General features: G+C 43.2%; 1 protein-coding gene across 3 annotated transcripts in view; it reads left to right on the top strand.

Moving 5' to 3' along the window:
* tbc1d4 (TBC1 domain family, member 4) overlaps positions 1 to 27,818 on the top strand; it is a 318,014-nt gene that overhangs the window by 151,275 nt on the left and 138,921 nt on the right. For all 3 annotated transcript variants that reach the window (XM_072258783.1, XM_072258785.1, XM_072258784.1), the window contains exons 2-7: positions 10,292 to 10,858; positions 14,347 to 14,436; positions 19,670 to 19,774; positions 23,038 to 23,170; positions 26,147 to 26,238; positions 27,395 to 27,505. In XM_072258783.1, the coding sequence (XP_072114884.1) occupies positions 10,292 to 10,858; positions 14,347 to 14,436; positions 19,670 to 19,774; positions 23,038 to 23,170; positions 26,147 to 26,238; positions 27,395 to 27,505 (1,098 nt within the window). The remainder of the gene's footprint in view (positions 1 to 10,291; positions 10,859 to 14,346; positions 14,437 to 19,669; positions 19,775 to 23,037; positions 23,171 to 26,146; positions 26,239 to 27,394; positions 27,506 to 27,818) is intronic.

Genomic DNA, 27,818 nt, shown 5'->3' on the forward strand with positions numbered 1-27,818 from the left:
TCTTGATGAAAATCTGAATTCACCTTCCCCAGCAGCAGCGGTGGGCCAGTGACTTCAGAACGTTGATGGGAATGATGGAGTCTTTCAAGAAGACTTTGAGCACATCCTTCAGTCTTCCCCCCCATCCACCTAGTAAGCTCTTCCTGTAAAAAGCTTGGAAAAACGTGTTTTCTTTACGAGTCTGTTGTCAAACATAGGAAGGATGTGTAGGAATTTGAATTCTCATCCTTCGAGGGTCAACAACAGCGTCTTCCACAGTGAACAGATTCTATGGAGGGTAATGTACATTCAATCTTTCAGGCTGAGAGCCTTCATCAGGGCATCAGGTCATTAAGTTCCAACTCTAGTATCTAGAGAGGTCGACTGTTAATCAGGAGGCATAATTTTGAATCTCACCACAGCTGTCCTAGATTTCGAAATTAATTAATCAATTAAATCTGGAACTAACAAGCTAGTAACAGCACTAATGTGAATCTGTCTGAAGAATCAACGTGGTTTACATGTGGGAACAGGGGAAGGAAATTTGCCATCTTTTCCTGCTTCCAAGCCCACCATTGTGGTTGACCCTTAACTTCATACAGTGGATTATGTATGTCTATAGGTGCCTGCGAGCGGCAACACAAGTGGATAGGTTCGACAACAGCTTCTTCACAGCTGCCATCAGGTTCTTGAACAATCCTTACACTACCACAGACTGTATTTCGTTTTCTCTGTCTCAACTAACATTGTGATGTTTATTTATTCTGCCATGTAAGTTGCATAAAATTTATGTTAATTTAAGTTCAGGTTAACTTACGCTTTTAAAGTAGTGTCCCACTGCTGCAAAGAGCTTAATTTCAATGACATTTAAATACTGTGTATGTATGCCCATGATAATAAACTTGAACTTAAATGATGTGCCCTATCCGTAACAGCTGACTGCACCTCGTGTTGGCCTCGGGGAGGACACTGGTCTTGGTTTGCTGTCTTCGCTAGGGGATATTGCCGAGACAATATTGATCTGTACATTGAAGGACCACCTGTAGTTAAACCAGGTTTTGTAAGCATTCCAGAAGGATGAATTCATTGTTGTCTAGTAGGTTACAGATAACTGGGCTGTACCCTGTAACTAACATCATCCCCAGTGGTATAATCCAGTGCTATCAATAGTGTGCAAAAGAATGAGCTGCTGGAAGAACTCAGCTGGTCAAGCATCATCTGCAGTGGGAAATGGACATTCGTCATTTCAGGTTGTGGCTCCACAGATGCTGCCTGAACTGTGGTGTTCCTTCAGCAGTTTATATTTTTGTTCCAGATAACTGAAGGCTCTTGTCTCACTATCTATGTAGTTTATTGTTGGAATGCACATGGTGGATAACACTTTTTATTTTATCTTTTTTGAATTTAATTCACTGCCTTTTGAGAAATTTTTCCAAGGTCAGTAGTGATAAATAGACATACTAGTACCATCTCCAATGAAGATTGGAGACAGAGGAAAGAGTGCACATTTGTTCCTGCACCAATCATTAAGTATAGCAGGTGAGCACACATTTCATCCTTTGTTTCATTAATCACAGTAAACACAGTGGGATCTGATTGAAGACCCACACAATTTTAAAATCAATCATAATATCTCCCCTGCTTGTGGTGCTCAGATTTTGGTGATGAGACTCAGAATATTCATAATTAAATGGAGGAGCATTGAAGATTATACCACACACCTTGTTAGCCAATGACTAGGGAATTTGTTATACAAATTGGGTGTCTCCAAACACTTGAGTTTGTCTGTGTAACTTCAAGTAGACAAAAGTCCCTTTATTTAAAGTAACAAATTGCACTGTTTGGAAAGACATCTGGAGTGGTTTTACTCAAAATGGCAAACAGCTAAAGTTTAATGTTACTGCGTGTCAGGATTTTTTGATCATGGCTTAGGTTCTCTAAACACTGCAGAAATGCTGCTCCTAACAAAGGTAACAGAGGTGGAAATGAGGGGAGCTTGCACTTGGTACAAATGGATGTACATCTGATGATGTGAGATCTAGTAGCATGGTAGTTCACACGCAAAAAAAAATGTGGGGCAATTCAGCAGGCCAGGAGGCATTTATGGAGGGAAATGAACAGTCGATGTTTCAGGCTGAGATCAGGTCCCTTCATCAGGGCATCAGATCGCTAAATTCCTGCTCTAGTATCTATGAAGGTTTGTTTGTTATGTACTGTGTCGCATGACGTGGGCAATCATAGTCTATCCATAACCATGATTGTTCTTGGCAGATTTTTCTACAGAAGTGGTTTGCCATTGCCTTCTTCTGGGTAGCATCTTTACAAGATGGTTGACCCCAGCCATTAGCAATCCAGGAATGAAAAGGTTACCATATGAGGAACGTCTGGCAGCTCTTGTGGTGTATTCCCTGGAGCTCAGGAGAATGAGGGGAAATCTCATAGAAACATTCAGAATGTTAGAAGGGCTGAACAGGTTAGATATGGCGAAGTTATTTCCCATGGTAGGGGATTCTAGGGCAAGGGGGCATGACTTCAGGATTGAAGGATGTCCTTTTAGAACTGAGATGTGGAGAAATTACTTTAGTCAGAGGGTGGTAAATCTGTGGAGTTTGTTGCCATGAGTGGCTGTGGAGGCCAAGTCATTGGGTGTATGTAAGCAGAGATAGATAGATTCTTGATTAGCCAGGGCATCAAAGGGTGTGGGGTGAAGGCAGGGGAGTGGGGATGATTGGAAGATTTGGATCAGCCCATGATTGAATGGCAGAGCAGACTCAGTGGGCTGAATAGCCTATTTCTGCTCCTATATCTTATGGTCTTCAGAGATTGTTTGCCTGGTGTCAGTGGTCGCATAACCGAGACTTGTGATAGGCACTAGCTGGTCATATGACCATCCACCACCAGCTCCCTTGATTTCATGTAACCTTGATTGTGGGGCTAAAGCCTGATTTATACTTCTGCTTAACTGGACGCCGACACCTACGCAAGTGGCCTACGCACATTGCGTGCATTTATACTTGTGCGTTGGTGTGTCTGTGTCGCTCTGCAATTCGCACACGTCACGCATGTGCACTCACCTGCCCACGCAAGGCTTCATGGTCATGGTAGTCTTTCTCGGGGTAAACAAGAAGCGAGCGTCTTTTTTTCGTAAAAGCAAAATGTGTCCTCCATAATTTCGGAGGTCTGTAAAGCTTTATGGAAAGCATTGCAGCCAGAGTTCCTTCCTTGCCCTTCAGTCGCCCAATGGGAAGCGATTGCAGCGTAGGATGACATGCGATGCTACCAAGCGGACCAATCACAGTTCTTACGCTCTGTGTTGCTGTGACACGCGGTTACATTTTGGGAGAGATGCGCGTCGCAGCAACGCAGGCTCTCGCGTAGGGTTCCGCGTCGGCTTTGCATAGGGCTTGCAGCGACGCAATACTTACGGCGACGCGTTGATGCAGAAGTATAAATCAGGCTTAAGCAGGTGCTACGCCTTGCTCAAGGGTCACCTGCAGACTAGCGGAGAGAAGGAGCGCCTTACGCCTGCTTTGGTAGAGACATATCTCACACCACCACCTCATCTCCAAAGGTAGACTGTTAATTAGGAGACACAATTTTGAATCTTGTCACAGGTGTTCTAGATTTCAAAATGAATCAATCAAATAAATCTGGAACTAAAAGCGCGTACCAGTGCTAATGCTAAACTGTCTGATGAATCCATGTGCGTTGCATGTGAGAGCCGGGGAAGGAAAGTTACCATTTTTTCCGGCTTCCAAGCCCACCATTGTGGTTGACTGTTATCTTCATACAATGGGGTTGGGGTGGAATTCTATAGCTGCAACACAAGTGGCTAGGGTGGTGAAGAAAGTGCATGAAATGCTTGCCTTCAATAAGTCAGGCCATAGAACATTAAAGTTGGCAAATCAAATTCATCTTCTTGGGACATTAGCTCCTAGTGGAGCATAGGCTATTGATGGCCTCCATCGTTTCCACCATCCGAAGTCGATGTTGTGGTTGGAATTCATCAATGCTTCTGTAATCCGTTGTACCCACTGTACAGGGGATTGGTGTGTACAGCTTCACCGGAGCCATGTTGGCCTGCTTTTCCCATCTCCACCTCTCACAACGGGGACATGAGGTTGGACTATGAGAGGCAGCAAATCATGTTACGGCTGTAGAAAGCTTTGGTTAGACTGTTCTGGTCACCGCATTACAGGAAAGATGTGGGGGCTTTGGCGAGGATGCAGAGGTTCAAGATGTCTGGATTGGAATGTATTAGTTATGAGAAATTGAACAGACATGGATTGTTTTCCTCTGGAGATCAGAGACTGAAGGAAGGCTTGAATAGGTTTATAAGATTATAGGAGGATAGATTGAGATGTTTGTTTCTCTGGGGTGGAAATCTCAAAGGTGAGAAGGGGAAAGTTTAAGTTTAAGAGAGTAGTAGGTGCCTGGAATGCACGGCCAGGAGAGGACGTAGAAGCAGATATGATAGTGATGTTTAAGAGGCATTTAGACACACACATGAATAAGTAGGGAATGACTATCATCCAGTAGCACTCACATCTACAGGGATAAAATGCCTTGAGACATTGATCTTGGCTATAATCAAGAACTGCCTCAGCAAGGACCTGGACCCACTCCAACTTGCCTATCGTCACAAAGGTCTACGACAGATGGAATCTCAATGGCTCTTCATGCGACTTTAGATCATGTGGACAATACAAACACCTATGTCAGGATGCTGTTCATTGAATACAGCTACACAACCTGGGTCTCTGCCTCCCTCTGCAATTGGAACCTGGACTAACTAATACATTCCAATCCAGACAGGAGTATTTTAGTTGGAATAAATCCAAAACTACAGTTTGCAGAGGAGTAGTTCTGCAAACGAGAGCATTAGAAGGACAGAAATTGCCATGTTTTGCTTTGTTAGAAGCTAATCTGTTCTTCAGTCAATAAATAACCTAGTTCTCAAATTGTACATGGCACCTTGATTGTGTAATGTGGGTGCGGTGTTAACATAATCTGAGAGATGTGAGATAGGAAAGATTTGCATTCAGATCACACACTTCATGATTTTAAAGTGTTTATAGTCCTAGAGGGACATTTTCAAATGTTAACATGGCAGTCAATTTAAAAGAAGTAAGAAATAAAAAACGATCTAAGCCTTGAGGATATTTTTGATTGGCCCTCAGCAGTAGCTGTGTGATGGTAAGATATATTGAAGCAGAGGTTAGATAAGGCAGATAAAGTTAGAAAGTGGATTTAATATTTGATTGTTTAGGTTTGTGTTTGATTTGTAGTTCCAATGTCGTCGAGTTGTCAGAGTGAAGCTGGGAAATATTCCTTTTAGCTGCAAGTGTACAAAATTGGAATTCTCTTTTACAGATAGCTGTTAACATTAGACTAGTTGTTAGTTTTAACAATGATAGATTTCAGCTGGTCAACTGTACATTAAGGGTTTGTGAGACCAATACAGATAAATGGAGTCAGGTCATGGACCAGCTGTGATCCCTACTGAATAATAAAAACAGAAAAAGTCAGTTAAGTTTATTGTAACAGGCACAAGTATGTGTATGCACAGGTGCAATGAAGAAATTAATTTCAGCAGCATCATAGGGACATAACATCAGAGACACAACATTTACAAGATAAATTATACAGTAAAGCAGATGAAAATTACACAAAAAGAACAAAGTTCTTTTATGTAAAAAAACAAAGTCCTTTGTAGTGCAATGTGGTCGAAGTAGTCATTGTGTTATTAAACTGAGGTAGTGTTTAGGGTTGTTCAAGAACCAAATGATTGAAGGGAAGTAACTGTTTTTGAAATTGATGGTGTGGGACTTTGGGAGTCTGTACCTCCTGCCCCACGGTGGCTGCAAGAAGATTACATAGCCCAGATGGCAAGGATCTTCAACGACAGATGTTGCTGTCTTGAGATGCTTCTGGTAGAGTAGAGCAGGGGTTCCCAACCATTTTTATGCCATGGACTGATAGCATTAACTGAGGGGTCTGTGGAACCCCTCGTGTAGAGGGATGTGCCAGTGGGCTGAGCCCACTGTTCTCTGCAGCTTCTTGTCTTCCTGCCGTTTATTCCGATGCTCCTAATTTGCACATCATAAACTCCAACAAATAACAATATTATAACAATCAAATCTGTGTGTCTGTCAAGGGAAAATTAGTCCAGCATGCCACAGAGATTTCCCCTTGCCCCTTTTCCATATAACACCCTGTGATTTTACAGGTCCACGCCAGAAGGCCAGTAAAAGTAAGCACCTACAAAGTGCAGAGCACACCAGTATTGCACTGAACCGTTAACCAGTAATGTAAAAATGAAACTTGAACCTTCACTCTCCTGATTCAAAAGAAGTGGAAGGTCTACCAACTGGGCAAAGCTAACACCAAGAAGGTAGCTTAGTGGTTAGCGGGATCCTATTACAGCCCGGGGCATTCCGGAATTCAATTCTGCTGTCGTCTGTAAGCAGTTTGTACTTTCTCCCTGTGAACTTCGTGGGTTTCCTCGGGTGCTCTTGTTTCCTCCACAGTCTATGATGTACCGGTTAACAGGTTCATTGGCCATTGTAAATTGTCCTGTGATTCGGCTCAGGTGAATTGTAAATTGTCCTGTGATTCGGCTCAGGTGAATTGTAAATTGTCCTGCGATTCGGCTCAGGTGAATGGCAAATTGTCCTGCGATTCGGCTCAGGTGAATGGCAAATTGTCCTATGTTTCGGCTCAGGTGAATGGCAAATTGTCCTGTGATTCGGCTCAGGTGAATGGCAAATTGTCCTGTGATTCGGCTCAGGTGAATTGTAAATTGTCCTGCAATTCGGCTCAGGTGAATTGTAAATTGTCTTGTGATTCGGCTCAGGTGAATGGAAAATTGTCCTGTGATTCGGCTCAGGTGAATTGTAAATTGTCCTGCGATTCGGCTCAGGTGAATTGTAAATTGTCCTGCGATTCGGCTCAGGTGAATCGTAATTTGTCCTGTGATTCGGCTCAGCTGAATGGCTTGGCAGTGTGGCTCTTTGGGCCGGAAGGGCCTGTTCTGCCCTGTACCTCCAAATAAATAAATAAAGGTTCCTATCTAAACTAGTCAATATTCTGAGAGGAAGGTTGTCATGTTCGTTGTATATGTTGCTCTGTGTTCTGACTGGAAGCACTTGCTGAGGCCTGAAGGTCAAGATTTCCTCCCCAAGAAGCCATGGTGGTTGAAGTTGAAAATATTTGCATATTTCAGTAAATGTTTTGGCACATTTTAGTGCCTTGAGCAATTCATCTGCTCTCTGCATCCTTCAAGAAAGAATAAAATATAAGTTACCTCAACCAGTCTAACAGGAGGGGGTCATCAGTCCCCCAGTTATAGGTTGACACATTATAGAGGCTAATAGCTGAGGGTGAGAATGACCTCGTGTAACGCTGTTTGGACAAAAAGCAAAAATGCTGGAAGTTCCCAGGACATCAGGTCACTCCTGTGAAGAGGGAAACTTGCTAATCCTGGTTGTGTAAGGTGTGAGCTATTTTAACTGAGTATTGATAGACATCATAATATCTTCATTGCTGTAACACAGTGTGTATCCTTTTGCTCTAACAAACAGTGAGGGATCCCTGTGGCGTTGCTGTCTAGATGGCAGAAGAGTACAGAGCAAGCTGTGTCGGAAAAGAAGGCTAGGTCATCATGATGGTCCACTGAAGATGTTTGGTTGTCAGAGTAACTGGAGAGAGAGAGTTTTTGTTGGCAAGCAGGCTGCTAAGGAGAGGCCAAAGATCTAAAGTAATCAGCTGAAGAGCTGAAGGGAAGAGGAGATTTTTGTTTCTGAGCAGCTGTACTGAGATCTGGAAAGCAGTATCTGACTGACTTGTGTGCTGCCGGTTACACTGCTGGCATCTGGAGCATCGGTGAAGATCCTTCATCTCTGGTGGTGTGCAGAGCTTCCTTCATCTTGTCAGAAGCTTCCTCTTGGCTTTCACTACTGAGGCATGGAGACTCAGGAATACCATTGCACTCAGATGTAGAAGGGTTCTTCATTGTTGTTTCCAAAACAAATTTTGTTTTACCGGTTAGGGTGGTAGCCCTGAGCTGAACCCTCGAACCTGGAGGAGCAGCAGATTCTACACTTTGACGTGTTTGGCATGGGTGACCTGACTAAGAACTAAAGCATGAAGCCCGGACTCCAGCCTACATAGCTCTCCAGGTGATTGAGACACACATGCCTCCAAACCATGACAAGGGTGTGGTCCTGTCAGAGGGTTACCTGACATGTGGGTGGAATTGGATTCCATGAATACAAAGCTCCCTGGGAGAAAGCTCAAGAGTGGAAACAACTCACCCCGGGCTCTCAGTGGGCGGGTATGAAAATGATGGGTGGATAGGCCAGTTCCCCATGCTTTTGTGATTCTTGGAGTCTTTGTGCGTCCTCTTGTTTCATTGCGACAAATCACGCAGGTTTTTAACTGTCCAGACCGAAAGCAGAATCAATACCACTAAAACATTGTGGCTCTTTCTTTGCAGAAAATGACTGTGCCCTCACGTTTAAGTAGTGTCCACACTTGGAAAGTAAATGAATAGCCAGTGAAGTACTTGCTGTTGCCTTGAGCCTACGAGGTGTGGCTAATAAAAATGCTATCATTGAGATCCCGAATGTAAATTTTAGTCACAGATATGAATGTAACCTACGTACCAGTGACTAAAAATCTTCCTATAAATATCGGCAGACAGGAATGTGAGTCGTCTCTTTGAATGGAAAACAGTTCAAGGACTACAATCCCCAGGCTGTGCAGATTTATGTTATTTATTGTAGTCGCTTGGAAGTATAGCCGAATGACGTGATAATTAGACAGATAACATCTGGAACATTGCTTTCGTTCCCTTTTCAAATTTCCAACTGCCAAAATAACATTTCCTATGTACCCAGAGAGGGAGCCAGCCAAACTGAATCAATCCAGTTCAGAGAGAAGTTACTTGCGCACCAGGCTTACCTCTGCGCAGTGCTTCAGAGAACGTCTCCTCTGGGTGATTCTCATGGCTCCACTCTCTTACTGGATTAAAAAGGTACCGGCTAGTTTGATCGATCAGTCTTCAAAAAGATTTTGTGTGTGGTGTTGCTAATGTCTGGTGGTTATTGTTTTACTTTCTCAGGTGATGTGTGGAGTTAGTATGATAGACCATTCCCCTGACCTCCTGTATTCCACACTGTGCTGGGGCTGTGAATTCACAAGAGATCTCTATTTTCAGTGTCCTTGTACAATCATAGTATGTTCCAAAGGAATATATTAGCATTTAATTAGAACTGGAAATCCCTTGCATCCGAAAGAAGATGACTTTTCATAATGCAGTCTTCCATCAGAGCTGAACGATGGTGCAGCTTGGAGTAGATGCTGTAAGTTTCTAGTCGATTGCAGTCTGGAGCAGGGGTTCCCAAGCTTTTCTTTATGCCGTGGACCAATACCATTAAGCAATGGGTCCGTGGACCTCAGGCTGGAAACCCCTGGCCTAGAGGAAGAGTGTGACTATGCCGGGCACTGTTGTGTTTGACTGAAGTGCTGTACAGCTGGACAGAATTGCATTCAATGTGCCTTAATTTAAGTTCAGTCACCTTGCTTGATTACCAAGATGTTTTATTTTAGCAGTGATGATGACTTTTGCAAAAGTGGGAAATATAAGCAAAATATTCTTCAAAATGCCAAGCAAATTGGGCAGCATCGGTGGAAAGAGAAAATGCATAAATATTTCAGATCAACAGTGCTTTATGGTGTAAGAGCTGAACAGTGTTTCCGGGTGCAGGGATTTGGGCGGGGGGAGACAACAGAAGCGAGGGTCTGTAACAGGGCAGCAACTAGAAGGAATTAAAGGTGAAAGATTTCAACAGTAGAACCATAACGGAACTCAAGGTGGAGCTGATGATAGTGGAATGTGGAACGAGGATCTCTTACCTGCCAGCTTGTACTTCTCCCCTCCATCCCACCTTCTTATTCTGGTTTTTCCCCTTCCCTTTCCAGTCCTAACGAAGGCTGTCAGCTGAAATGTGGACTGCTTATTCCCCTCCATCATGCTGCCTGACTTGCTGAGTTCCTCCAGCAATTTGTGTCTGAAAGATTGTAATGGAAAGACGAAAAGTAATTATTGAGCTTGGGATCAAATCTTACTGGAACAGCATGGGAGGCTGAGGATGGAGAGGTCAGGCTGGGAATGGGATGGAAGATGGAAGCAGTAGGAAGCCGTAAGGTTAGGATCTGACTCAGGGATTCTTCAAGGCCATTGGTCAGTCTGCATTTGGTCTCTATCTTGCACCATGGATCTCTAACACTTCTCTTCCTGCTGTTCCAGGTTCCTGATGTTATCAGCAGCATCCGACAGGTCTCCAAGGCCTCCTTAAAAGGGGATGCCAAGTCCCGGCAGGACAGCGATGACGCCTTCTACAACTCACAGAAGTATGAGGTGCTGTACTGTGGCAAGGTGGTGGTGATGCACAAGAAGGCCCCGTCCACTCTCATTGATGACTGCATTGAGAAGTTTGCCCTGCACCAGCGGGAGAGGGAGCGGCTGAAACTGCTGAACGAGGACTCCCCAGCGGAAGCTGGTGAGGGGGGAGAGCTCCTCTGCGATGCGGCCGACGAGGCGGCCATCAGCACCAACCTGCCCTGCGGCGGCGGTAGCCAGGGTGAGCTGCCGGGCACGGGCCCTTGCTCGGCGCTGGCCCAGCCCGGGCCGGAGGACACGCCACTCGAAGATGAGCAGGCTGAGTTCCGGTACCGGTGCAACAGCGTCGCCAGCATCCGGCCCAGGAAGGTGCCTGACCTCGCCACTAAAGTACCTCCTCGACGTCGTCATGCCAGTGCCCCAAGCCACGTCCAGCCCTCTGACGCAGAGAAAAATAGGACAATGTTATTTCAGGTATGTGTGTTCATTCATCCCCGTTTTCTGAGAAAGAGCCAGGTAATTGGATGAATTGAAGTTCTGTTTCAAAGAAGCAAAGAAACATCCTTTATTATGTGATTCCAGCATTAATGAGTATCCTTGGATTTAGCAATTTATTTAATTCAATTGCTAATGTGCTGCAATCATTGAACAGATAGAGGCTTCATATGCAGTGCTTGCATGTTTTCTTTGTAACATATGGGTATCAATGGCAGAGGAAATTTGTATTTACACAGCATGTCTTTTAAGAAATAATCCATGATGCTTTCACTTGAAAGGGTGATGGGAGAAGTTTAGTCAGCAGCTTTCTAATCAACAGTGAAGCAGAACACTGTGCAAGGCCATGGGAACCGAGCAGGGATATCAATAAAGATCGCAAGATTGTCTACTCTAGACTGCAGAACCTGTTGTCTCCAACTCCAACAGTCCTAGATGTCCCCAGACAGTCTCCTGCTCAGATCTCTTTTTGATCGAATGCCCCCAGATCACGGATCTCACCGACTCCATCCCTGGCTCCAGTGGTTATGATCGCCTCTGGGCTAGTGATGTTTTTGTGGTCAACACCGGTTCCAATGACCCCAAATGGATCCAGAAGCTGGATTCCACTGCTGCCAAAGCCGGTTACTGTGACCCCAGATGTCTTCAGACTGCAAATTGCGCGCTCTCTCGGTCCAGCTCCAGCCTGGACCTTGACCACCAGCACCTCCAGGACGAGACTTTACTCACTGCCACTGGGTCCCCAAGCTCCCCTCCCCCCACCACCACTCTCCACCCCTGTCTGTCACCATCACCTCTTGCATCCTCGGAGCTCACCCCGCCTTTCCTGCACACCCCAACCATCCTCTCTCCTCTCGCATCTACTACTACTACTACGACATCAATTCAGGCCTAGGGGGCCGGCATCAGGCAGGATGACGGACTCTCCACTTCTCCCTCTCCCTCATCTGTGTGTTCAGTTCATCTACATCAGCCGCGCCGCTGTCTTCTAGGAGCGTGTTGACCATAGTCTTGGGAGGGCGCCCAGGGTTCATCCTCCCATGCTTGGGCTCCCATATGATGACTAGGCTGGCAGGTAGCTCGGGGTGGCGTAGACAGTGCCCCGCTAGTTGCAGTCTTCTTCCCTCGATTTTAGTGGTGAGCATCAGTAGGTTGTCATAGAGCTCGACGTTTGTCATGTGCTGTTACCAACTCACGTCAAGAGCCATAGGAAGCATTCGTGTATAGCAACCATCTAGGGACTTTTGCATAGTCTTGGTGAGTGTCCATGTCTCACATCCATACGTGAGAATGGACTCTATGACTGCTATGAAGATCCTCCTTTTAAGTCCTCTGGTCAGTTTCGACTTTCAGATTCGAACCCGAGGTACTTGTAGTCAAAGATTTTCTTAATGGTATCATTCTTTATGTTCTTGAGAGTACCTTCGTCGCAGTTAAACGCCATGTCCTCTGTCTTTTTAACGTTTAGGTAAAGTCCAACTTTATTGCACTCAATTTCCACTTTTGTCAGTAGCTGCTGTGCTTCCTCCATCTGGTCAGAGAGCAGAACTGGCATCACCAACTCTCTTCACCTCTAATCCTCGCCATGCCTTCATCATTCCCTCTGACCTTCCCCTCTCTGTGGCAGAACATTCTGTCCTCCGCAAAGGTCTTACCATTGTCTCCCTTCGCTCAGACCTCAGCGAGTTCCGCACCCTCCGTACATTAAGCTCTTCCTCTGTCGCCTCCATCTCTGAGCCCACCCACGTCTTTGGCGAGAATTCCACACCCCACACTGAGCCCTTCTCCTGTCTTCAACCCTCCTCCACATCTTGGACACCACGCTGTGGTTCTCTGCCTGCTCTGAATCTGTTCATTTGGAATTGCGGATGAGATGTCAACCATCTTGACTCCAGCAATCCTCTCTCCACCTCAAATCTTACTATATCTGACGCACTGCCCTCCACTCTCTCCACACCAGTCCCAACCTTCCAATCAAACCCACAGACAAAGCGGATGCTGTTGTAGTGTGGCAGACTGACCTCGACCTTGCTGAGAGCAGGCGGTGACTCTCAGATACCTCCTCATACCTACCCCTTGAAGAGAATCCCATTCCAGACCATCAGAAACTACTTCTGGCACCACCACTAACCTGATCAACTCTGGAGGACTCCCATCCACTGCCCCCAAACTCATTGTTCCCTTACCCCACATTACTGGCTTCTATCTCCTATCCAAGATCCATTTTGGCATCTTCCCCCTTCCTTTTCAGTCCTGATGGAGGTTTACTTAACCCCAAGAAAAAAAGCAACATTTCTTCTTTGTGTAATCTTTGTAGCTAGAATCTAGGAGTATAAACTGGGTGTCCCATTGCTTCACTGAAGTTTAAGTTATACTCCACTATACCTACTTTTTTTTTGGAGTGGCACAGTGGTGTAGCTAATTGAGTTGCTGCCTCACAGCTACAGAGACCAGTTACAAAACCTTGCCTCCCCTTTCATTGACTGTGTCCAAACTACCTGCTGCCTCGAGAAACCTGCAAACATAATTAAGGGTCCTTGCCACCACATTGTCTCTTCTGCCACCTCCCATCAGACAAAAGATACAAATGCTTGAAAACACTTACCACCAGGCACAAGGATATTTTCTGTCCGTCCTTTTGTTGTAAGACTCTTGAGTGGACCACGACAGAGATGAGCACTTGATCTCTCAGTCGACCTCACCACGGCCTTGCACCTTATCGTCTGCCTGGACTGATATTTCTCTAAAACTATATTCTGCATTCTGTTATTGCTTTTCCCTTTGTGCGACCTCCCTGTAATTATGTTTGGGATGATCTTTCAGGATGGCATGCAAAACACAAGCTTTGTACTATATCTTGGTACACGTGACAATAATCAAACAACTACTAATTTCCAATTGATCCTGGTTTCTGATGCTACCTTTGTGGAGTTTGCACATTTGCTCCGTGACGTCACCAAAGCCATGCGGGATGATAGGTCGGTTGACCACTGTACTTTGTCCTTGGTGCGTAGGTGAGTGAAATGTTGGGTGAATAAAATAAGATTAACTTTACTCTACATGGGTGGTTGACAACGTGGACACAAAGAGTACATGGGTGGTTGACAACGTGGACGCAAAGAGTAGTTAGCCTCTGAAATGAGCTGCCAGAGGAGGTGGTGGAGGCAGGAATATTTAAGAGGCATCTGAACTGCAACTGGAATGAGTGAAGTGCAGAAGAATATGGGATTAATGCAGACAAGTAGCCTGCTGTCTCTTGAAATGGGCTAATCCTGCATTGCAAGCACATATTTCTTTCCTCACACATTTATTGCTCAGAGACCACATTCTAGCCAACCTGTCCCAGGTCTACAATGTTACATTCAGCACCTTGGAATTCTTAACGATGTTCACCAGTTGATTAGTGGAGGCTTTCAATTAAACAAACTTACTTTCAAATGGAATGATGTCCATCCTCTGTTTTGCAGGTTGGCCGGTTTGAAGTTAACCTCATCAGTCCTGACACCAAAACTGTCGTGCTTGAGAAGAACTTCAAGACTATTTCATCCTGTTCTCAGGTTTGTTGTTAACTCATCTTTTCTGTGGATTTGGTTGCACAATTTAGACAAGTCTGATGCTGCCTGCTGTTATTACTATTTTTTGCCAGATTATTCTAATGTTAAATCAAAATGTGCCCAATGCTGGAAATTGAAAACAAAATCAGATAATGCTGGAAATGCACAGTAGATTGTTCAGCAATTGTGACGAGAGGAGCAAATTTGACCTTTTATTCAAAATTATAAGAATTAGAGTTAAGCAAAGATTTGGAGTGCAGAAAAGTGTGTGGAGGAGCGAGAACAAAAGGGAAGTGCTGTGATTAGGTGTAGGATGGGAGAAGTGCAATGTGGGTAAATTAATACTTTAAGATTCAATTGTACGTAAGCCACTCAGCCCACTATAACCATGCCGACCATAAAGTACACAATTTGTTCTAAGCACCTAGCCTGTAGCCTTCTATTTTTTTGGAGATATAAGAAACAAATTCTTTAAGGAAATGACAGGCAGGATAGACAAAGGAGAGTCAGTGGATGTTGTATTCTTGGATTTTCTGGCCTTTGACAAGGTGCCGAACATGAGGCCATGAAACAAGATAAGGGCCCATGGTATTACAGGAAGGATGCAAGCATGGATAAACGATTGGCTGACTGGAAGGAGACAAAGAGTGAGAATAAAGGGAGACTTTTCTGGTTGGTGACTAATGGTGTTCCACAGGGGGTCTGTGTTGGCAGACTTCGCGTTATATGTCAATGATTTGGATGATGGAATTGATGGCTTGTGGCCAAGTCTGTGGACAATACAAAGATATGTAGAGGTACAGGCAGTGTTGAGGAAGCAGGGAGTCTGCAGAAGGACTTGGACAGATTAGGAGAATGTGGGAAGTGGCAAATGAAATACAGTTTAGGGAATTGTATGGTTATGCACTTTGATAGAAGGAATAAAAACTTAGACTATTTTATTAATGGGAATAAAATTCAGAAATCAGAGGTACGAAGGAAATCGGGAATCTTCTTGCAGGATTCCTGAAGGTTAACTTGTAGGTTGTCAGTGGAAAGGGAGGCAAATGCAATATTAGCATTAATTTCCAGAGGATTAGAATATAAAAGCAAGGATGTAATGCTAAGGTTTTATAAGGCATTGATCAAACCACATTTGGAGTATTGTGACTATTTATTTATATATGTATTTATTTAGAAATATAGCATGAAGCAGCACCACCCCGCAATCCATCCGTTTTACACTAGCCTAATCACAACACAATTTACAATTACAAATTAACCTACCAAATGGTACATTTTTGGACCCTGGAGGAAACCAGAGCACCTTGAGAAAACCCAAGTGTTCACAGGGAGGAATGTTCAAGCTCCTCATAGATGGCGTCGGAATTGAACCCCAAACTCTGATGCCCTGAGCTGTAATAATGTTGCAGTAACCACTACTCTACTGTAAAGGTTGTAGCGCCCCTCTCCGCCCCCCCCATATCTAAGAAAAGCTGTGCTGGTATTGGAGAGGGTCCAGAGGAGATTCACGAGAATGATTCCATGAATTAAAGTGTTAACATATGACAAGCGTTTGATGACACTGGGCTTGCACTTGCTGGAGTTTTGAAGAATGAGGGGAATCTCATTGAAACCTATTGAATATTGAATGGTTTGGATAGAGTGGATGTGGAGAGGATGTTTCTTATAGTGGGGGAGATCTGGATCAGAGGGCATAGCCTCAGAATAGAGGGACCTACCTCTAGAACAGATATAAGGAGGAATTTCCTCAGCCAGAGGGTGTTGAATCTGTGGAATTCATTGCCAAAAATGGCTTAGGGAAGCCAAGTCATTGGGCATATTTAAAACAGAGGTTGCTTGGTTCTTGATTAGTAAGGGCATCAAAGATTATGGGGAGAAGGCAGGAGCATGGGGTTGAGAAGCATAATAAATCAGCCATGATGGAATAGCAGAGCAGACTTGATGGGCCAAATGGTCTAATTCTGCTCCTGTGTCATATAGTGTTTCAAGTACTTGTCTACATACTTTTCAAAAGTTGCGAGAGACTTTGTCTCCATCATCTGCTCATGCACTGTGTATGAACTAAGGTAATACCTGCTGGAACTAAAACAATTGTTTCAGCAGATTGTATGTCATCTTACTTATATTTGCCTCGAAAAGCTTTTCTGAGATATTTTCTCAGTAACACCAAGATATATCCCAGCTGAGCTCAACACAGAGTTTTCAGTTTTTGAGACCAGAAAGAGTGTGAAGCTTCTGATTGAATAGATTTTTCCAGGTTTCATGGTCAAAAGATCTGCTGTAACCTACATAGGCCTATCCCTATCATAGGCCTTTGGTTTATTCTTGTTTTTTATTTACAGAAAGCTGTGTTTTTGCTATAAATGTTCACTAGATTTTTACATTGAAAGGAAATAAAATTGGATGATCACCTTCACCAAGAATGCAGTGTTTATGGAGGATATGCTTGGATATTACACAGTCTAATAAAATTATAATTCAGAGAGAGGCTATTTGGTCCATTGTCTTCTTGCTAGTTGATGTAAAAGAAATTATTTAGCTAAATCTCAGTTACTGGCTCTAGCCTGTAACCTTAAATTGTGTTGGTCTAAGAAAATTTTAAATGTGGTAATGGTTTCTTCCTCCACCACCCATTTAAAGAATGAGTTTAGTTCCCATAATCTTCTGGGTGAAAATATTTCTCTTCAAATCCCACTAATTCTTCTATCACCCTAATGTTCATGGCCTCTAATTATTGACCTCCTTATTAAAAGCGTTAGGATGTATTTTGGGAGTTAGGACATATAGTGAGCATTGACTTCAGCAACCAACCTTCAGATCTGAATATGGATTGTAGATTAAATCTAAAATGCAGCCTGGAACCAGGAAGCAGCCTCTTAACTGATATTGTCTGCATGTGGACATCCCATTGCATGAATACAACAGTAATTAACACTTATTTTGGGTGTGTTGATGGGAAGAACCAGTCATTTGAAAACTACATGTAACTCAAAAGAAGCATTATGAAAGCATTGTAACAATAGAAATAGTCCTGTTACCTTTGTTCTTTAACATATAAAAATGTGCTGTAATGTTGGATCAGGGAGCCTCTCTCTTTCAAGTGACTCCAAAAGGCTGTCATCTTATCATGAGTGTGTTAAATAAAATACTAGTTTTTATATCTACCAGCTGTGTCTCTTTGGTGACTTTGGTCATGTTACAACAAGACCATCTCTTGTAGATTTCTAATAAATGTATACATGTCAGATAAATCCAAACTCAGCCTCACCTGACCCAAAGAAATCAACCCCAGGCTGTTCTGTATTTTCCTCCTGATTAATGTTCACTGGTCCTGGCAAATCCTTTCTAAATCTCTAGTGCACTGACAGAAGCCACACCCTTTGGTGACTGGATCAGTATGCAGCTCCTGACAAGCTAACTGCTTCTCTGTGTGGCTATTTGCTACTTGGTTTAGAAATGTTGGAAAGTCTTGAAAATCTTGGAGCAGGTATCTTCAGTACAATAGCTCCGTTACAAATTGAATAGCCTCTTTATTTTTCTGTGAGACCTTTTGACAAGTATTATACACGCTAAGTGTTACATACCACTCCCCTCCCCCCCCCCCCCCCACTTGATCTGGAGTTTCTGGGAGTTAAAGATTCAGTTATAGAATCACGGCGTCATACACCAAGGAAACAGGCCCTCAGCCCAAATGATTCATTGTTTCCTTGGTAGCTGGTGAAAAAGATACCCATTCAAGCTAGTCTCATCTGCCTGTGTTTATTTGAAGGAATCCATACGCAAGGTTGGGGAAATGCTATTGATTGTCGACAGATATAGCAAAAGAAATGTATGTCTGAACATTTTAATTTCATTATGCATTTCAGTCACAAAATATTACTGATGGAGTAAAGGGGTAAAGAATTTTGAGGCTATTTTCCAGGACACAAAAGATTCTGCAGATGCTGGAAATCTTGGGCAACACATGCACAATGCTTTGGTCTTGGCCTGAAACCTTGACTTTATTTCCCTCATTATATGCTGCCAGGACTGCTGAGTTTCTCCAGCAATTTGTGTGTGGCTATTTTCTATCGGGTAAGAATTAGAACAGGGGTTCCCAACCATCTTCAATCCATAGACCAATACCATAAAGCAAGGGATCCATGGACCCCAGGTTGGGAAGCCCTGATTTAGAAGAATTGCCTTATGATGGAGATACCAGCCAAACAGTGGCAGGAGTGTAGGAGTGGAGCAGTTAGGGGTGTGACTGTCATAGGAAGAATTCCAGGGTTACATCCAGTCAGCATTCACAACTCTGGAAATACCATTTATCCAGGATCAGTAGTGGCTAAACATGCTGGCTGATGCAGTGCATGATTACTGCATTGCACTTCTGAACGTTTGTTCCATTGATTTCAGTGTAACTGAATTCTCAAAGCAATAAGCCTTGCACAGATAGTAGCAGATCACTGACACAAAGACACATTTTCAGACAGTAACGTGATAATATAATTTGCTTTGAACCTCTGTCTGGCTCATTTGACTTTGCTTGGACTGACTGAACAAATGTACATATTTAGTATATTCCTTTTCGCTATTTGAAAATGGCTTCCATTAAGAAAATTAGTATAAAATCAATTGGAGAATTGAAAGAATTGATAGTTTGAAATGTCACATTGAAACTGCAGTTTGAGTTTGTATATAAGTGGGCTAATTCTTAGAGTGATAGTTAGAAAGTATTCTTAAACTTGGTTAAATTGGTTTATTATTGTCACACTTATAATGAAAATCTTTGTTTTGCCATCCATTCAGATAATTTATCACATCAGTTCATTGAGGCAGCACAGGTGAAAAGCAGTAGCATATAACTTACATTCCTAGTTTGCTTTAACGGTTAAATTAAAAGGAGAGTTTTTTCTTTAGTGGGGGTTTAGTTTCCTTGCCTAGGTACAGTATGTTATCAATAGCATTGATCAACAGCGATGAAAACCATACTGAAAGAGTTTAACCAGAGATAAATGTCAAATGTCTACAGACCTGCGGTGTTCACTCACCACCACAGCTGATGGACCTGCTATGTATTTCCAACATGTTCTTTCTTTTTAGTTACAGGTTTTCAGCATCTGCACTGTTTGATTTTTAGAGAAGTGACATTTTGTCAGTTTTCCCTATGTAGCCAATGACGTTTAACCTTGACGTTTTTTTGACTGATTAATTTGTATGTAACCAATATCTTTTAACTGTATCATTCCAGGGTATAAAGCACGTTGACCATTTTGGGTTCATTTGTCGAGAGAACCTCGAACCTGGTCTGAGTCAGTACGTGTGTTATGTGTTTCAGTGTGCCAATGAATCACTGGTAAGTTCTTCATGTACAGAGCAATTATACAGCAATTGTATCAGACCACTTTTTCACTAGAAGTTGGACCATAACTTGAAATTTGTTGTTGGAGCCTGTGTATGGAATTCATCGCAACATATGAAGTATAAAATGGACAGATTACTGGGCACTTTTGAGACTGAGTGAATAAAGCATGTAAGGCACAGATATATTTGATATTGCAGAGCTTCAAGTTGTTGGTGCTAAGTGTACAAAATACTTATTTAGTAAGCCTGTTACTTGTGACTGTTTTTAGATCAAAATCTTGTGAAATTTGTTGTTTCATGGCAGCAGTACTGTGCAAGACTTTAAAAATTAGTACAAGTTACAGTATAAAAAGAAGTCCAAAATAGGAATAGTGAGGTAGTGTTCATGGGCTCATGGACTGTTCAAAAGTCTGATGGCAAAAGGGAAGAAAGTGTTCCTAAAACATTGAGTGTGGGTCTTAAGGCTCCTGTAAGCCTTCTCTGATAGTAGTGAGAAGAGGGCATGTCCCGGGTGTTGTGGGTCCGTAATGATTGATACCACTTTGTTGAGGCATCGCCTTTTGTAGATTTCCTCAGTGAGAGGGAGGCTTGTGCCCATGATGGAGCTGGCTGAACCTACAACCCTCTGCAGCCTCTTAAGTTCCAGTGTATCGCAGCCTCCATATCTGAGGGTGATGCAACCAGTCAGAATCCTCTCCATTGTGGAAGCATGCAAAGGTTTTTGGTGGCATACCACATTTCCTCAAACTCTGATGCAGCATAGCCACTGGTGTGCCTTCTTCATGACTGCATCAGTATGTTGGGCCCAAGATAGATCCACTGAGATGTTGACACCTGATAACTTGACGCTCCTCACTCTTTCCACTGCTGACCCCTCAGTGAGGACTGGCTGGTCTATGTTCTTCTGACTTCCCCTTCCTGAATTCCACAATCCATTCCTTGGTCTTGCTGGCACTGAATGCAAAGTTATTGTTAGGACACCACTGAAGCATCATACTCCTCTTCTTAAATTCAGTTCCATTCTAATTTATGAATAAATACACAGCTTAGAGTGGTACTTTGGTACGACAAATAACACAACTATCTCACATCTCTAGTGGTGCAGGTCCAATTCTGACCTCTGTGCTGTACATGAGGAGTTTGCTCATTCTCCCTGCAACTGTAGTTTCCTGCCATGTACCAGAGGCATGCATATTAGTAGGGTAATTGTTCAATGTAAATTACTACTTAGTGTAAGAAAGGGACAGAAAATGAAAGAATAAAAGACATGTAAACAGGGCAATAAAGGGTTGCAGGTAAACAAGGAGAGGGGAACAGGACTAATGAGATTCCTCGATGAGAAGCCAGCATGGGCTCAACAGATCAGATGTCGTCCTCATACGAATTTGATCTCAACGTGAAGACTGGCCCATGTCCTTTAGTTGGAAGTGCCGAGCCCAATGGCTTGAGCTGAAGGGGAGTTCTGTAGCGTCCACCAGCTTATTTAGAGATTTGTTTGGACCCTTCATTTCACTGTAGCTGCAGGAGTGAGTGAATAATGTTATTACCTGCTTGTCAAAGGTGCGGCTGTGTAAAACGAAGCAGTGTATTTACTGACAATACTGTAATAGCTATTGAACTGAATGTGGATACAGTGTTGAAGTGTATCATATGGCAAACAGTATCAATTTACTCCAAAAACAAAAACAATATATAAGCTAGAGGAAATTTAACTACAGCAACTTCTCTCATTGTTGGAAAGCAGGGCTTGGCTTTGAGCATTGCTGCAGTATGCACACACAAAGAAAAGCAATGACTTAGTATATCTTCCTCTCCACCTTGCAGTATAACTCATTAACAGTCCATTTATACAAAAAAAATACATGGTCACATTTCACATGTGCCTCTGTTCCTCCTAATTCATCTGAACTTATCATCACAAATTCCTGTTCCCTTCTCCCTTTCATATGCCCAATGCCTTTTCTTTAAGTACAATGATAACACTTGGCTCATCTATTGGACACTTTGGTCACTATTTAGGGAAATATACTTCTCCTAAATTCCTTATCAAATTCATTAGTAATTGTGTTGCATTAACTTTTTAACACCCCTCTGGACATCATCATTTCTTTGCGAAGTCACTGATTAACCTGATTTACTATTCATTAGTTTTCTTCCTGTTACCAGTTTTTAAACAAGGAACTTTTAAACAAGGAACACTGGTAATGCATTTGAATGTTAGATGAGGTGGCTTTATGATGCTGGAACTAAGTTATTGTACCAAATGCTCAAAGTTCAAAGTAAATTTTACTATAAAAGTACATATATGTCACTTAGTAATTCAAGTGCTTATCCAGGTAGTGTTAAATCTTAAATCTTGTGGAAGTATCTGTCTCCAAAATCTTTTGAGGAGCACATTCTATATGTTAATCACCTGGATGGAAAAAAATCTTTCTCAGACTCTCTAAAACTTGTTCTCCTTACCTTAAGACTATGCCGTTTGGCCTTTGACACCTCTGCCATGATTAAAGGATTCCTAATGTCAACTCTATTTCTGCCTCTCAGACTTTTGTACATCTCGAATAGATTCCTTTCTCAACCTCTTCCACTCCAAAGTTTAAAAAAAAGTCTCTTCTCATGTTTGATGTTTGATTAAGTAGAACAGTACAGCACAGGATGGGCCCTTTGGCCCACAATGTTGTGCCTATCAATAAAAACCTACCCCATGTTCACCTAGGCCTTCCCTCTGACACAACCCATAACCCTCTATTTCTCTTTCATCCAGGTGCCTGTCTGGGTGTCTTTTAAATGTCTCCATTGTATCAACATCTACCAACACTCCTGGGAGTGCATTCCAGGCACTCAGCATTCTCTGTGTAAAAAAACCACCTCTGATGTTCCCCTAAATCTTCCTCCACCCACCTTAAATGGGAATCCTCTAGTATTATCCATTGCCACCCCAGGAAAATGTGCTAGCTGTCCACTCTGTCTATGCCTCTTATCATCTTTCACCTCTGTTGAGTCACCTTTCATCCTTGGCTCCAAACAAAAAATGTCCCAGCTCACTCAACTTTTCCGCATAACACACGTTCTATAATTCAGGCAGCATCCTGATAAACCTCCTCTGCATCCGAGTGTCGGCTGTTTATTCCCCTCTGTAGATGCTGCCTGACTTACTGAGCTCCTTCAGCAATTTTTTTGTCTGTGTCGGTCATTTTCTCTTTCTCGAGCTGTTGGGGTTGTGAAGTAATTTGTCTGAACCTTGCCCTTTGACAGGTGGATGAAGTCATGCTGACCTTGAAGCAGGCATTCAGCACTGCTGCTGCGCTGCAGAACGCTAAGACCCAGGTTCAGCTATGTGAGGCCTGCCCCATGCATTACCTGCATAAACTCTGTGAGCGGATTGAAGGTAAATACAAACCGCTGGCTGGTTCCATCTTAATTCCGACTGCTACCAGCGGGGTGTAGGGCGTAGTCCTCTGTTCATGTTGAAAGACTATAAATCTTAGTAACTGTAGTGACATTTTATCAGCAGTTTAAAAATTGGGAATATCTAGGCTGCGGAGTGGCACAGCTAAGTAGTATCACTGCCTGACAGCTCCAGAAACCCAGGTTTAATCCTCACCGCCCCCCCCCCCCCCCCCCGCCGTGCTAGCTGTGTGGAGCTTGAATGTTCACCCTCTGTTTACATGAGTTTCCGTCAGGTATTCCAGCTTTCTCCCACATCCCAAAGAAATGTGGTTGGGTAGGTTATTTGGTCACTGTAAACTTCCCTGAGGAGATTTATGCAGTCACTGGGTTAATGGAAATTGGTTAAGTGCATGGATAGCATAATGGTATTGGTCCATGGCATAAAAAGGTTGGGAACCCCCGGCATATTGAAAACCAAATACTCCTGTGTTTCAATGTGCAAATTGCACGGAGTCATTCTCAAAGCACCTATTTTTATGAAAAGTTACATTTCAACGATTGCATTTCAATATTTATACTGCCTGTGAGTGATGAAGTGGTTTCTTAGCATATTTCATTTTAAGAAAGACGTGGATACTGGTATCTGGAGCATATGAAAATTTGCCAGAGGAACTCAGCAGGTCGGGCAGCATCTGTGGGAGAAAGGGAACTGTTGACCTTTTGGGTTGAAACCATGCATTAGGGTTGAGGATGGAGAGGGGAGCCGGTCAGAATAAAGGAGGAGGGGGAGTGGTGAGCAAGGAGCCTGAGGTGGACTGAAGAGGATGTAAAATGATGGGCAGGTTATGCTAATTAGGGAGGATGGAGTGGACAGAGTTGGGGAACAGTGGCAGGCAAAGAGAGAGAAAAACTGAGAAGCAGATGGGCTAAAATTGGGGAGTGGAAAATGAAGACAGGAGACAGCTGCTTTGAAGTGAATTGAATTGACTTTATTTCTTACATCCTTCACACATACGAGGAGTAAAAATCTTTATGTTACGTCTCTGTCTGAATGTGCAATGTGCAAATTATAGTAATTTGTAATAAATAGTATGTACAGTAAGATATACAACAGAACAGTCAATAGAGCTTAGGAATACAATTGTGTCAGCATGAATTAATCAGTCTGATGGCATGGTGGAAGAAGCTGTCCCAGAGCCTGTTGGTCCTGGTTTTAATGCTGTGGTACCGTTTCCTGGATTGTAGCAGCTGGAACATTTTGTGGTTGGGTGTGACTCGGATCCCCAATGATCCTTTGGGTCCTTCTTATGCACCTGTCTCTGTAAATGTCCTGAATAGTGGGAAATTCACATCCACAAATGCGCTGGGCTGTCTGCACCACTCTCTGCAGAGCCCTGCGAGTAAGGGAGGTACAGTTCCCATACCAGGCAGTGATGCAGCCAGTCAGGATGCTCTCAATTGTGCCCCTGTAGAAAGTTCATAAGATTTGGGGATTCAAGCCAAACTTCTTCAACCTTCTGAGGTGAAAGAGGTGCTGTGTGGTTCCAGTATGTACAGACCTCAGTGATGTGTGTGCCGAGGAACTTAAAGCTGTTTACCATCTTAACCCCAGGTCCATTGACGTCAATAGGGGTTACTCTGACTCCATTCCTCCTGTAATCCACAACCAGCTCCTTTGTTTTTGCGACATCGAGGGAGAGGTTGTTTTCTTGACACCACTGTGTCACAGAGATGGCTTCTCCTCTGTAGGCTGCCTTGTTATTATTTGGGATAAGGCCAATCAATGTAGTGCCGTCAGCAAATTTAGTTAGCAGATTGGAGCTGTGTGGGGGGGGGCGCGACACAGTCATGGTGTACAGAGAGTAAAGGAGGGGGCTTAGTACACAGCCTTGAGGGGCTGCTATGTTGAGGGTCAGAGGGGCAGAGGTGAGGGAGCCCACTCTCACCACCTGCTGGCAATCTGACAGGAAGTCCAAGATCTAGCTGCACAAGGCAGGGTGAAGGCCAAGGTCTCTGAGCGCCTTGTCAAGCCTTGAGGGAATTATGATGTTGAATGCTGAACTGTTGAACAGCATTCTGGAGGGAGATAAGCAGAAGCACAAAAGACCACGAGAGTTAGAACTTATCAATAAAGGAGATAAGAATAGAAATCCTTAGGGGAGAGGTGAATGGCAGATGGAACCAGAACCTGTTGGGTGAGTGGGGGAGTCTGTGGGTGAACTCTGTGTGTAGTGGGTAGATAGAGCCGGAGGGGGATAGGGATGATGAAGGGCTAGATGTTATTGTGAAAGGAAACAAAAATGGGAGGACTGGATGAGGATCGGGGTGGGGGGGTGGTGTAGATATGTGGGAGGGAAGGATAAGTGAAAAACAGCATATAGGAGGATGACCTAAAATTGAAAAATGCATTATCGGGCCACTGGATTATAGATGGCCCAGGCAAAATGTAAGGTGTTTGATCCATTAAATATAAATCCATTAATATAAATTGAGGATTCTAGATCCATTACTCATCCTTGACGTATAGCCATTGCTGGCATTTATTTTTCAGCCCTCGTGGCTTGCTTTTGAACTGCTGCAGCCCATGTGTTGGAAGGAATCGCACTTTGCCTCGTCTTAGGGAGTTCCAGGATGTTGCCCCAGCATTACTTAATTAACTGCAGTAAATTCATGCAGTCAGAAAGACTTGTGGTTGGAGGTGAACTTTGGGGTGATGGTGTGTCCTGATGACCTGATTGATGGATGGTCATGGGTTTGCAAAATGCTGTAGAATGTGCTTTGGTGATTTGTACCAATGGTAGATGGTATTCACTGTGGTAGCTTGAGACATCTGTAGCAAGCATAGATGCTGAACAGTAAGTTTGACATGTGTGCATCTGTTTTCTACAGTATCTTGGTCTAAAACATCATAAAGAATTGTGGCACCTTATTGCAAATAATCAGAAAATCAATCAATATTCCTCTGTCTCATCAGGTCTCTATCCACCAAGAGCAAAGCTTGCAATACAGAGGCATGTTTCCCTCCTGAACGACAATGAGCAGGCTGATATTTTTGAACGTGTGCAGGTAACAATATAAAGCCTCCTCTGAAATGACCTCACAAAAATTAGAAATCAGTTAAAGGAAATTGTGATAAGTATGAATCATAAGTGTTTCATGGTTATAACAATCAATTTGAATGGAAACTTCTAATGTAACTATAACTTATGTTAATTATAATGGTGCTTGCCCATTTTGGAAGGTCATGATGGTGAAGTGTTATTGAGGGCTCACAAGTAGTTGTTCTTAATTCATAGGTGTTCACAGTGATGCCCTGTCTTCTTTCACTGAAAGCTGTAAATTTTCCTCAGCAGAGATTTAATATTGGGCCCACAGGTCTCTGTGCTGGGATTGCTAGAAGTAAGATAAGAGCATAAGAACTAGAAGCAGGAGTAGGCTATCCGGCCCATCGGGCTGCTGCTTCACCATTCAATGAGATCATGGCTTATCTGCCTTTCCCCCATAACACTTAATTCCTCTACTATACAAAAATCTATCTAACCTTGTCTTAAGTATATTTACTGAGGTAGCCTCCACTACTTCACTGGGCAGAGAATTCCACAGATTCACCTCTCTGGGAAAAGCAGTTCCTCCTCATCTCCGTCCTAAATCTACTCCCCCAAATCTTGAAGCTATGTCCCCTAGTTCTAGTAGTGGACAAAGCTATGAAAATAGAAGCAAGAAGAACCTGAGTGTTGTCTTATGATAAAGCCTGAACCCAAAAGGATGTGACTTCACTCTTGATTTCAAACCCCTACAGATCTTTTTCTGCTATTGATCATCTCTAAACTGGAGGTGGCCCAGTGCTTGTTTTGGCCTGTGCACTGCAATAGTAGGAGATAACACTATTGCTGATTGAACACCATTCTCACCAGGCCCCCAAGTTCCTTTGCCTCTTTGAGAAGCTGGCATGTTCAGCTTTTCTCTGCTATTAATATTTCAATGGCATTGGCTCTTGAAGAGAGCTCTAAGGGAGTTTACCAACTCTGAGAGGAATGGAAGGCTTCTAAAACTGAAGGCAGAGCTAACAGAGAACTTCCTTCTCATGGGTACCAAAAACCATCTGACCTGCATTGCAATGGGACATCATTGTGGCATTTAAAACCATACAGAGAAACTAACTATAGAGTAACTTCTGACAATCTTGCCAATAAGTATTAAAACAAAATCCCTGTCTTGACAGAAAATGAAGCCAGCTGATGATCAAGATGAGAACGAGCTGGTGATCCTTGTTCTGAGGCAGATGTGTGAGACCAAGCAGAAGAGCCATTGCCACATTGGAGAGACCCCTCCGGTACAGTTACTTACTCTGGTGAAACAAAAGGCTTGGAGTGCCGCGGTTGCTAATTCTGAGCCAAATGGTATTCTTCTTGTTTTTTTTCTTTCATTTTCCAGAGTTGGCTTATTCAGTGATTGCAGTATCACAGGAATACAACATTACAGATATTACAATACTTCATGATAAAACAGTTTCAGATTATACCATGCAGAATACATGCACTATACAGAATACAGAGGAGCCCCTGAGGTGCCCATCTGTCCTGGAAATCCCCCATTATACGTATGGCTGCCGGATACTCTTTTCTGTTTTTCCAGGGACATATGGC

This window comes from Mobula birostris, chromosome 5, assembly GCF_030028105.1.
Source record: "Mobula birostris isolate sMobBir1 chromosome 5, sMobBir1.hap1, whole genome shotgun sequence".
In the NCBI taxonomy this organism is placed as follows: Eukaryota; Metazoa; Chordata; class Chondrichthyes; order Myliobatiformes; family Myliobatidae; genus Mobula; species Mobula birostris.